General features: G+C 45.9%; 1 protein-coding gene across 1 annotated transcript in view; it reads right to left on the bottom strand.

Moving 5' to 3' along the window:
- Window positions 1-13195, bottom strand: part of LOC130391073 (ERC protein 2-like) — a 115759-nt gene that overhangs the window by 97593 nt on the left and 4971 nt on the right. Inside the window, exons 4-6 of the mRNA XM_056601250.1 lie at window positions 12439-13195; window positions 3396-3440; window positions 1314-1469 (exon numbers count right to left, since the gene is read on the bottom strand). The exon at window positions 12439-13195 is cut by the window's right edge and continues 170 nt beyond it. Of these exons, the coding sequence (XP_056457225.1) occupies window positions 1314-1469; window positions 3396-3440; window positions 12439-13195 (958 nt within the window). The remainder of the gene's footprint in view (window positions 1-1313; window positions 1470-3395; window positions 3441-12438) is intronic.

Here is a 13195-nt window from a genome sequence, read left to right as displayed (position 1 = left end):
AGGGGGCAGAGATGCTGTTCTTCTCTTCTTCCTATTCCTCCCAACCTCCACCCCAACTCATCTGTACTGCCGTTGAAAGACCAAGACCTTGCACACCACCATGACATCAGCAGGAACCGGCAGTCTGTCTGTGTATGTGATTTAATACCCGTTGAATTAAGTGAGGGACGCAACGTGCTCAGTGTCTGGGTTTTGAGTGTATATATGTGTGTGTGCACGTACGTGCGTGCGTGTTGCTCGTGTGGGTCCCTGTTTGGTATTTCTTTGTGACTGTATGTAGAAATATGAAGCCTGGGAGAGAAGGAGGGGGGAGAGGGAGGGAGAGAGACAGACAGACAGAGGAGGCCATGGCTATGATGTATATCATCAGAGAGCCCTTTCCCCTGCCCTTGTAGGCTCATACTCATCTGTCAGAACCCCTTTCATTGGAAAACATCCTTTTATGATTGCATCAAGAAGACGTTCCCTGCCCGACAGAGATCAGCGACCCCGGCCATCACACACACTCAGCAGGCCCCTCTGTGAAACCTTAGCCTTAACATGGAGCCCATACACATACACCTCGCCGTGTGTGTGTGGGGGGGGGGCTTTTATGGTAGAGAGAGCAAAGAGAGAAAATTCAACAGAGAAGACGAGAGAAGGAACCAGAGAGAGAGAGAAGGTGCGAGTACGAACCAGAGTGAGAATGGGGGAAGGTGCAAGAATGAACCAGACAGCTAGCGAGAGCGAGAGCGCGCTCGCGAGAGAGAATTTGCACACAGGTTTGGATTCCGATGAATTAACCAGTTAACCCTCTGAGAGGGTAACCCGAGAGGGCTCTTGTGCCAGCACTACCTGCCAGGACAGTAAACAGACACCTCGGGCCGTAAGCTGATAGCACTGTTTGTTGCAAGGTCATGCTTCACAGATACAGAACAAAAACATTATAATCTGCTGATCACACAGACGCACTACCAGAAATGAAAAAAGAAACCAAGCCAAAACGAATAGAAATTGGGTTTGACCCAACGTGTCGAACATAACACTCAGCCACGAAGAAATGAGGCAGGTATCAAGTGTGCGAACCCATCTTTTGGCGAGATGAGAGAGGATGAGTGCATGCCACACACACACAGAATATCCTGCAACCGGTTTGTTTGAGTCGGAGGAGACTTGGTCGTCTGCAGCCAGGTAAACACAACATCCCCCAAGACGCTGACCATGCATAAACAACACCGTGCACTGTCTTCCGCGTCGCGCAGAGCTGTGCGACGCCCCGCAGCCCATGGCCTCCCCCGGGGTTGGGGAAGGGTTGGCGTGTCGGGGGTCTCTACCTTGCTCTTCATGAATTTGGAGTGACTCTTGTAGACCTCCACCTGCTTGAGGTCGTCATGCCTGTCGTCGGGGTGCATCGTGCCGCCCGTCTTCAGCATCTGCACCTCATCCTCCAGGTCACGGATGTTCCTCTCCAGTGACGAGATCTTGGTGCCCTGTGCGGGACGGTAGGGTGAGCAACGGGGGGTACAACAGCCGGAGGCCGTCAGCTCAGGATCTTCTGCGTGACCGCCGGCTTACTGTAAGGGTTCTGGGCGAGCGGCGACTGATGATGATGAAGCGCTCGCAGACATCGTTGCAGGCAAGAGTGACAGAGCAGTGCAAAGCACAGAGACACACACACACATGCAAGAGACCGGAATACAAAGAGGTCTGGGGAAGCCGGAAATCACTTTGAATTGGCGGTAATGAGTTCAGGTCAACATTGGCTGAGAAGTACAAACAGAAGGGGGCCGGTTCTTCCAAAGCAAGAATCTAAAGACGTAGCCCGTTGTGAACATAGACAATGCCTTTATGCACAAATGCATGACAGCATGTCCGTGTTGTAGCATGTATTATGAGGATGATTAAGTAAACAGTGAGCATGCATGTCTGTGTAAAGATAGGCATACATATCTCGTTTTCCCTCGTTGTCCTTTTCTTATCTAATAAAAAGGGAGCGCATGCGCCCCGATAGTCTCTCCGTCCTGTCTCCCCACACTGTCTTTTTATGTTTCTTGGACGGGATGTAACTGGTAATTTCGTTGCTCTGTTCTTGTGATAGTGCAATGACAATAAAGTCTCTATCTACCTATCTATCTATGTATCTATATTTATATGGCAATGGTTTGGGTCGGTGTAGAAAACCCCGTTGAAACTGAGATATTCGAGGAGCCCGGTGCATTCCCGTTGCAGCGCTTCTACAGGGAATAGAAAGATCTGTCAGGGACTGGTCCCGGGGCATGTTCGGCTCCATAGGTTTGAGATGCAGGTTAAATGGTAAACCTTGGAAGAGACGGGAAAGGTAATCTAATAAATGGAAGCAGACTGCATGATGCCATCGGTGGAAAAACCACAGACAACATGCGAGCATCTGACCTTTATTACAGGTCCCTGACATCAGCCCCTGTGCAGCACGCGGCCGCTTGTTGCATCGACCGATGCATACAAACAATGAAGCAACGCATAGGCACACATGCATGAGAAATGACTCACACAAAGGCACACATACCCCCATGGTAGAATTAAGCATGCACAGATGCCCATAAAACCTGGAGGACCCCTCATTAATAAACATATATTCCGGCAACGCAAATACACACATTAACACACACACACACACACATACATACAGATATGCACACAGATAAAGACAGGCCATGTTATCCATTCCTTGGTAATTCCTTATGTTTTGTTACTGGTATCATGTTATCTTAAGAGAGAGCATGTATGTACAACCAACCCTTTTCACAGATCCTCAATAAAGGGTAAAGTAACCTACTGTTGCTTTCATTTTGCTATGAGGTCTGTTTTATTTATGCCTCTCGCCGTTAAGACACCTACTTACAAAGACGCTGCATTGGCTTTTGGATAGTTTTACAATTATTTAAGATAAGAACAATTATTAATTATAATTTGTTAATATAAAAACGACTCATTGAAATATCAACCAGCTCCCCCCTTTACTTATGTTGAGACCAGTCTTGGCCTCGCTAATATGGTGGCGACGTTGACGTATTGCAGCAACGGGCCAAAGCAGTCAACGTGGCATACATGTATGTCTATGTGTCGTAGCACCATCATGGTGTACTTGACTACGTGAATAGCGGTGCACTACTGCCATAACTAAATCAAACAGACCCATAATTCAACTTATAAACTAGACCTGTGTTTTTCCTACCGTGATCAGGGTCTGCCGAGATACAGAAACACAATCAACCAACAAAACAATACCCACAGACGGACTATAACAAGCATTGAGGGATGCCGACTGGTACAGCTGCTGTAGTAGGTAAAGACTAGGAGGACACTATATGTATAGGATGTATTTTCATGTTACGGTGACAGGAGAATTTGGGAAACATGCACACAGATTACTGTACCTGCCAGATAACATCAGGATCAAAACAGAAAGGGGTATTGGTGGTCTGAAATGACAATAAAAAGGTACACACACTGCTTAGAAGACACTACATGACAGAAAGGACAGCACACAGTGGAATAGAGGAACTCACATTTCAACCCCAGCATCTTGTACTATATAAGCAACACATACATTCCACATCCTCACCAGCTAATGCCACTGCCTCCCTCTCTTCTCTCCTTGATAAATTTTGCAGTCAAATTGAATTTGTGACTTCAATGGGTCCACTCCATTGAAGCTATTCCAGTCTTGCACATGTGTAGTTTGTTAATAGGCGGACAAATCGCAAAGTATGTGCGAAAAATAACTGTGGTTTTGCAGTAAAACAACTACTTTTGGAGCAAACATGTGCTCCATGCGTGGGTGCACGTGTGTGTGTGTGTGTGTGTGTGTGTGTGTGTGTGTGTGTGTGTGTGTGTGTGTGTGTGTGTGTGTGTGTGTGTGTGTGTGTGTGTGTGTGTGTGTGTACGTGTGTTTGCCCATGCACTTATGCCCATATGCGTATGCAGACATGTGGAGTCAACTGCATTTTTCACAGCTCTCCAAGACTTCAAAGGGCTCTGATGCTAGTGAAAGCTTCCATATGTGACATTTGAAACAAATTGAATAAGTGCTCTACTCTGCTTGGCCAATAATGGACTTACCTTGGGCATGGCCCTCATACTCTAAGTAACAGCAACGCTCTAACTTTGTGTATGCGTGTGTGCCTGTGTGCGTGTGGCCGTGTACGTGTCTAGCTTTGTAATCCAATCCTCCCCATGTAACAGCAATATTGATCAATGATTTATTTCATTCTTAGCATGACATTGACATCAAACTCACAAGCAACTGTGAGTTCAAGCTTCAATGTGGAGTTGAACAGATGAATACTCTCTGATATTTATTTGTGTAACCATATCCACTAATACTTAATTTCATTATTTTCATATAATTTTTTTGTAATTAATCGTACTCTGTGTTTACCTTGGAATTGGCGGGCCACTTCATTGAAGGCTGGAAAGATCTGAAATGCGTCTGATTGTTGCTGTTTAGCTTGTTATTATTTGGCTAGCTTGTTGCTATTTTTGTTGATTGCTGCTATTGAACTAACTTTTACCTGCTATTTCTGCAGCTTGCTGTCATTTGGATAGCTTGTTGTTATTAAGATAGCCTCTTGCTATTGCGCTACTGTGTAGCTATTTGCATAGATTGCTACTTTTTAAGTATCTTATAGCTGCTAATTATATAGACCTAGATTTTTTTCATTTAGCTAGCTCAAGGCTATTTAGCTAACTTGTTGCTTTTTGCGTTGTATTGTCTAGTAAGTATTTAATAGCTACTATTGATGTTTCTTGTTGTTATTTTGCTAGCTTGATGCTATTTACCTATCTTGCAACTCAAGCAGCTTGTTGCCCTTTAACTAGCTGACTTCTCCGGGATGCAGATCGGTGGTCCTACCTTCATATCAATGACGGTTTGCAGAGCTCTGGTTTTGGCCTGGTCGGCCTGGTTCCTCCGGTGGAGCTCCTGGGGAGGGACCCGGTAAAAATAAGCCTGGCGGCTCATCATCTGTAAAACTCCTCTCCCAATAATTCAGATCCAAACCTGGTTCTGTTTCCTGCCTACGCTACTCTCTCCGTCGTGGTTGTCTTGGTTCCTCTGGCTGTTCTTTATCCTCTACATTTGAAAATAATTATCAAAAATCATCAGATTTTTGTTGGTGGTACCACTCCAGCTGGTCTCTTGAGACAAATTCAAACTCAAATCCGATTTTCCCTTGATCTTTACTGAACCTCCTGGCTCAAACTATGCGAATCTTAAGCTCAGTTTTGGAGCAGTTGTTACTATCTGTCAAAAGCTATTTTTTTCGATCTATCTAACCATCTATCTATCTATCTAGCCATCCTTTTTGCCTCCGTCCATCACCCATAACATGTCGTACAAATCTTCCGTCTCTTCTATATTTCTCCTTGATTTTCTCCCTCGCACCTGGTTTCTGTGTATCTCTGATATCTCTAAGCTCTCTTAGCAACACTTTCTACTGGCACATGCGCAACAAGCGTCTACTATAAATAAATAATGCACCGACAAACACTCATGCCTCCCAATTGCACACACTTGTTGAACAGAGATACAAAGGCAAAATAGACAGTTTATAGACACACACAGAGAGACTTAGCTACAGGATAAATACTATTTGGACTACTATGGCTTACCAGCAAATTTGGGATGCACTCACCCAAACCTAACTACGGGTGCTATTGGAGGACTGGAGGTATAGAGTAGAGAATGAGATAACAGAATGAGTTGTACCTCAGTGGAAGGTGGAGGGTGAGGGTCACTCCCTCCTTAGGGTGAGCCCTGGAAATGAGACACAGACCCAGGGAATGATGAGAGGGAAGGAGAGAGAAATGGAGAGAGCGTGAGTGTCAATAGGGGATGGAAGGCCAACAGTGAATGGCACAGATGGAGACATAGAACTGATATGGTGCCGAGGATGGTGACCATGATGATGACTCCCACTGCATATGACGCTTAAGCCCAGAAGAAACATGATCTATAAGGACACACATGATGCGTCGTGGAGCATCGCATTTGAGAACACAGGCAGGCAAACCGAGGAGAACAACAGAGGCTATATCATGGGAGTGGATATAGGTGTTTGTGGTAGTGGAGGTGTAGGTGATGGGGGTGGTGGTGGTGGTGGGCAGGGAGGTTGTGTGATGATTGGGTTTTGCAAAGTGAGCCAGAAGACAAGGGGCTTATCCGGTACACCATGTCGGCCTACTGATGAAGGCAGGGATTACTGCTGCCAGTCAATGGACTGTCCCCGATAGATGGGTCTGCATCACACCCAACCTATCCTTCTCTATCCCTCTCTCTTTGTTCTGCACCTCTGGCTCTCTAGCCCAGGGATCGAGAGAGAGAAATGGCTAGACTAGAGGGTTTGAATCTCAGCCAAAAATGTATTGGCTCCATCTTGAATGTCCACAGCCTACCTTTAACCCGAGAGGGCCCATATACGGGCAACGCCCACTCCCCTCTAATGCAGATGACATCGTCATAAGACATTTAAACATGTGAGAAAGGGTGTGTCATGTGTCACACTCCTAGAACGATTTGGTTCTCAACATTTAGTCTATCAGCACCACTGTTTGCTAAACAAAACTTCATTCCTACCCTAAGCTAAATATTAATCATGCTACAACGAGAGTTGGGTATTTCATAACTGTGCACATGCACATGCACAGCAATAGCAATCTTAGATGTCATTCTATCATTATGAACTGTATTTCCTTGTGAAATCAGTGGAGACTCCACTGATTCTAACAGACCATATCACTCTCTGACCAAAACTCTCCTAACTATAGGCCAAAAACTATTAAAAACCAACTTGCTTTTTTGGAATAACAACCAAAAAAATATTTTTTTTGTCATCAAAGTTGTGTTTGATCTCATAAAACCACCATAAACGGATAATCCAAAAGTGTTTCACAGGAAATAGGTAAATTGCCTTCGATCAGAACACACAGTCTTTATCACCATCTAGTGGCCGTATGGCGCTATTGCGATGGATTGGCGTACCGTCACTCAATTCTACTCGCCCTGACCTTTCATTTCAGGGCTCAGATGTCAAAATGAACAATGAGTTCACAAGATATCCACCAGTTTGTTTTTTTCATCACGTGTATATTTTTTTCATTGGTTTGCATGGGTATAAAGATATATATGTACAGAATACAGTTCATTCTGTCTCTTCCGTCACTTCCATCTATCTATCGCTCTCTGAAGTGTTCTTTTTGCCATACAAAGAGTGACTGTATGCATGTCTTTATTATAGACCAACCTTACGGGGAAAAATTAATTCATGAAAGTCTCGTCATTAAAGAATGTGTTCTCTGCTCCACATGTGTCTGAGGAGCGCCGCATATGGAAAGAATAGGATCCCAAGTAACACTAGAGCAATGACGGCCTGCATCCTGAACTGAGGATACGGTCCACGGGTTTCACTCCAGCCTGGAGGCTATGGTGTCATGCACAGGGACACGCACACACAAAGACATAGGTGCATACAGACATACAGCACATAGACACACAAACTCACACGCAGACACAAACGCAGACGCAAACACATGTATGCATAGATGAAGTCACACACTCTGAATCAAACACAAGCATACAGGCAGACACACACCCATAGACACATACCCATAGACACACACACACACACACACACACACACACACACACACACACACACACACACACACACACACACACACACACACACACACACACACACACACACACACACACACACACACACACAAAAATGACAGTCCTACAGACATTGCATTTGCTTCCTTTTTCTCAATGCTGGAAAATAAACCACCCTGATAAGATGATGACTGATGGAGCGGCAAAGGAAAAGATGAAAGATGGATGTTCATGACAGGAGGGGAGAGGAGGATGAGAATAGGAGATAAGGTGGGGAGAAGAGAAGAGAGGAAAGGAAAGCTATGAATTTTATTTATTTTTTACTTTTTTTTTTTAATAGAAAGGGCAGAACAGCTGGATACATATCTGTATTTTATTTTAGATTGGAACATTTTCTTTTTGACCATTTTGTGTATTTTTTTAAGGCGAAATTTCAAAGTTCTCAGAGTATTTTTTGGGAGTAACATGCTGAATAAATAATCGTGATTTCAATATTGACCAAAATAAACGTGATTATGATTTTTCCCATGATCGAGCAGCCCTAGTTATGAACCATAAGACCCATATTTGTCGAGAGACCCGAGCGACATGAACCTACATGTCTTTAGAACATACTGGGCGTTGGGAGTTTCCTGCAGGCTACGTTTCTAATGTTTCATAGAGAGTTTGAGAGGGGCTATATAGGAGAAAGAGAGGGCTTGCCAAAAACAGCAGTGAGCCTTCCCGAAGCCATTCATGCTAAAGAAAAAAGGAGAACCATTAGTGCTGCTGCCTGCCCGTGCCTTAAAGCAGAGCATCCAGCACCAAACACACTCAGTCACTGATCCACTGAGCCAGAGGTCTTCCCTTACCAGGGGCCCTCGCCCCATTCACAGCCTCAAGAGGCCGCTTGAAATAGGCAGCGCGATGTATATGAAAGAAGATATACCATCTCAGAGCAAAAAATCAAGTGCATGCAGGTGTGTGTTTTTTTATGTGCACTGCATCAATGTGCATTGTGTGCGTGTGTGTGTGTGTGCTTGTATGTTTGCATGTGTGTGTGCGTGATCGTCTGGCATTAGGTCAGGGCTGGAGCAGACCAGTGGTGTGGTTGTTATTACGTTGTCCACAGGGACCAGGCGGCTGGGGAGAGTAAATGTGTGTGTGATTGTGTGCGTGTTTTGTGTGCGTGTGCGTGTGTGTGTGTGTGTGTGTGTTTGCGTGAGTCCATGAGTTGGTTGTTTGTCTGTACATATCAAATCAAACTTTGTCCGTCTCCACTCACAGTGTACTGTATATCCTAGGATAGCTTCATGCCTTTTTTTGAGGAGTTCTGGTACAAGACCCCCACGTGGTGGATATTAGTGGTACTGCGCTCACTATGAAGCTGCTGTCAGTTCTGCTCCTTATACAGAGGTTAACCGCTTCATTAATTCTGGCTAACCCAAAATCCTGACAACCTTTAAATGAAGTACATTTGCTTCGAAGCACATTAGAAAATAGAGTTTTCCAAAACACTCGAAAAAAATCCCTGATCCATGATTATATTTAACTATACACCCTAAAACAATAATTTTCTCGAGGCACAGTTTAAATCACAATAATTGAGACAATTGAAATCACAGTTGTAATCAGAATAATTGTCTGCAGATTCCTAGATTCTTGCAGACAGGTGTACTGGTCAGACCAATGAAGGAACGTGCCTGCACATGTTTCTATGACAACCGTTTGCAGCTTAGGGACATCCGTCTGACGGCAGACTAGGTTAAACAGCAACATTCCGGTCAGACGGCGAGCAGAGAGAAACCCACCAGATGCTGTGGTCTGACAGTAAACATCAGTAGGTGAAGAGCGATGGCCAAGCACTAGTACTGAGACACACAGCCTGTGTGTGGCAACAAATCATCCACACACAAGAACAGACTGCCGGTCGAAAAAGGCGAGCCAAATGGGGAGAACCGTTTATCTTCAGAATCTTCTTTTTTTTTCTCTACTGTATACAACTCTGAATCAATTTCACAATAGTCCTTTACTTTGACTCTTCAATCATTGGGATTTATTTTATTTTTTTATCAAAAATGACTAGCGGTCCATACAGTGTTGTAAAGAGCATTAGTTTGGGTCGTTCTAAAGGCTTCCCTACAGGTATACTATTGGCTTTGGGTATTGAGCCAAGAACCTTTCTTTCCATTGCGAGAGGGACACCGATGCCACTTTGCAACGTTAAAAATCTAACATCAGCATTCATGTTTACAATGCCCAACCCCCCAAAAAAATCCCAGAGAGTTCCCCTCAACAAAGCCCTCCAGTAAGGAGCCCAGGGCACAGTCCTCTAAGAAAATAATGGAAGGCAAACGGGAGGTGCTAATTTCCCTTCAGCCAGCTTGATGAGCGCCCGCTAGAGAGCACCCTGGCAGCCCCAGAGAACCGTGTTTGAAGGATAAGTAGAAGGGCAAGGGGAAGAGAAAATTAAGGCATTTATTATCCAGACCCAAGCAAAACAGTCAGGGTCATTTGAAGGAGAGGAGAGGCTGCGTTAATGGGAGGCAGTTGTGCTGGTTTCCTTTAGAGCTGATCAAACCAAGCAAAGAAATCAGTTCCCCCCCTAACAGAGGCAGTACATAGCTCTGCTGCCACCAGCTCCTTAGAAAGAGCAAACACAGGGCCTAATAACGGCCCTATGGAGATATAAAGCTAAGAGCTCCTAACTAACATTGAAATGTTAGTGAGGAGCCCACGTTTTAAAGTTCTTAACCCAGGAACAGAAATGGGTCACAGTGGATAGACAAACTGAATCTGACTTTAAATTAAGCAGCTCAATTTATAACTACAGAAAAATGTTGATCAAGACAATGTACTTAAATTCACAATGGCCCCAATTCACAACTTAAGATAAAAGCATTTCGAATAAAATACAAGCTTTTTCAAATGACTACCAAGTAAACCATATAAATATCATACATACTGAAACTATAAAAAGAATAATTTCAAGAATATAAATTATAGTTACCCTGACCACTCTATCCTGACCACACCAGCACACATAAATACAGGCACACACAAAGACACATGCACACAATCACACAGACACACAAACACAAACACACACAGACACAGACAGACACACACACATGAACTCACACACATACCCACACACACAACCACACAAATACACACAGTTCTACCTCAAGAGCAAAAGGGGAAGAGAGGAAGTGATCCAAGAACAACAGTCCCGTCTCTCCTCTCAATCACGGCGGTCCGTGTTTTTCCTCATTAATCATATCATTAATATTCAGACAAACAAACTCTTGTTTTTCTACCTTACAAAAACACCCTCTGTCTATGCCTCTCTCTCTCTCTCTCCCTCTCTCTCTCAACACACCTGGGACCGTGGTCCTCCCTTAGCCCCCCTCCAGCACACACAGAGTGTCTTGAGCCGTCGGAACAGGTTAAAAATAGCATGACAGAGAGAGAGGAAAAAGTGTGAGGAGACGTGTACTCACCTCTTATACACACACACAGCTAGACGGGCCCCCGCATTGCGTGCACACACACACACACACACACACACACACACACACACACACACACACACACACACACACACACACACACACACACACACACACACACACACACACACACACACACACACACGCGCACACACACCTACCCTTGATTAGCGGAGCTCGCATTCCGATTCAGCATGGGCTAGCCGCTAGAGCACCTAAAGTCCACCTCTGACAGAATCACCACGGCAACCAAACAAGCCTAACAGGTGGATTTCCCATCAGCCACCTGGAGCAGGGAGTTGGTGTCCTTGCGGGGAAAGCTAAGCCGAGCAGGACCCAGATGTGCACGCACACCACATACAAACACACACAGACACACCACACAAACAGAAATCATTCTGATAGGATAAAGCATGCATACAAGTAACACATTGGCATCCAAACAAGTTTGACAAAAACATTTGTATGCACTTACAGACACTCACAAACACATACACACACACACACACAACACAAACACACACACACACACACACACACACACACACATATGCAAATGAAGGGCTAAGAAGATTTAGGAGTTAAAAATAAACTGGGCTGGACTGCTGTGCAAAGAGCAACCCGTTCTGAGCCGTTGTGTCAGAGGAACACTTGGTTTAACAGTCAGCAGTTCAGCACACTGAAACTGTGATTAGTTCCATTCATGAATTAACTACTGCATCAACAATAAATACAGACCAACAGACAGAAAGATATTCTGAGATTAAAGAAAATGTTATCTCTACGCCCACCAATATCATATTGTGATACTGTTCTACATTTCTATATATAATATAGATATGTAAGGGGATAATATATCGCCTACAATAGAACAAGTGAAAAATTACACTCATTCGCACAGACAGCTGAAGTGTAAAGCTGAACATGGGATTAGAGTTTTCACTGTTAATCTGGTCCATTGATAATACCTGCTGAGCTGGTTTGCCTCTCACACACTGCTTAACCCACAGACACAAACACACACACACACACACACACACACACACACACACACACACACACACACACACACACACACACACACACACACACACACACACACACACACACACACACACACAAACATACAAAGACACAGAAGAACAGATGGGCAGAGAGACACACATGCACACAAATGCACGGAAACCCAGACGAACAGCACTGCAAACATTTAGGGGCTGCCCCCCAAGTGTTCCTTTGTGAACAGAACGTCTTAAAGCCAAACAAATGTTAAATTCACACAAACAAATGCAGCACCCCAGCTTGAGCACCCACCTCTCTGACGTGCAGGTTCTCGATATGGGACTGGGCTTCTTGCGTTGCCATGGTGATGATCCCAGGCTGGGGCGCCCGGCCCCCTTGGCCCCCTTGGCCCCCTTGGCCCCCTTGGCCCTGCAGCATCTCCAGCAGCCTCTGGATGCTCTCGTCCCGCGCGCCCAGCGTGTTCTTCTGCACCTCGATCCGCACCTCCATCTCCTCCATGGTCCTCCTCAGCAGCGACAGCTCCTTGGCCTTGCGCTCGTGCTCCGTCTGCAGCCGCTGGAAGCCCTCCTCGGCCGCGGCCGTGGCGGGTTCCAGCGGGGGCGGCGAGCCGAAGCCGTCGCAGCCCGGCACCACACAGGGGCTGCGGGGGGGCAGCGGCCTCTGCGGGGTGCCGCCGCCACCGTCGCCGCCACCGCAGCTGCTGGGGCGCCGTCCCGGGGCCGGACAGCCGCCCCCGTCGTAGTGTGTGTGCTGGCCGTGGCCGCTGCTCTGCCCGCGACGTAGGCTGTGGTTCTGGGTGCCCTGCATGGGTCCCTCCGGATCGGGAAGGCAGGACCCGGGGCTGTGGATGATGATGTCTGCTTGCTGCTTCTGCTGCTGGGTTCTGGGGTTGTAGGTGTTGGACGGACTGTGGGCCCGGGGGCTGTTGGACCGGGGGCTGTGGGCTCGGGGGCTGTGTCCAGGGAGGGGGCTGAGGAGAGAGATGGAGCCCAGGCCGGAACTCTGTCTGGGGCTGTGGCCTGGGCTGGAGGCTCCTCTGGGTTCCTGT

Source organism: Gadus chalcogrammus, chromosome 1 (assembly GCF_026213295.1).
Source record: "Gadus chalcogrammus isolate NIFS_2021 chromosome 1, NIFS_Gcha_1.0, whole genome shotgun sequence".
NCBI lineage: Eukaryota > Metazoa > Chordata > Actinopteri > Gadiformes > Gadidae > Gadus > Gadus chalcogrammus.
The sequence above is the reverse complement of the archived record's forward strand: the minus strand, read 5'-3'. Positions and strand labels throughout refer to the sequence as shown.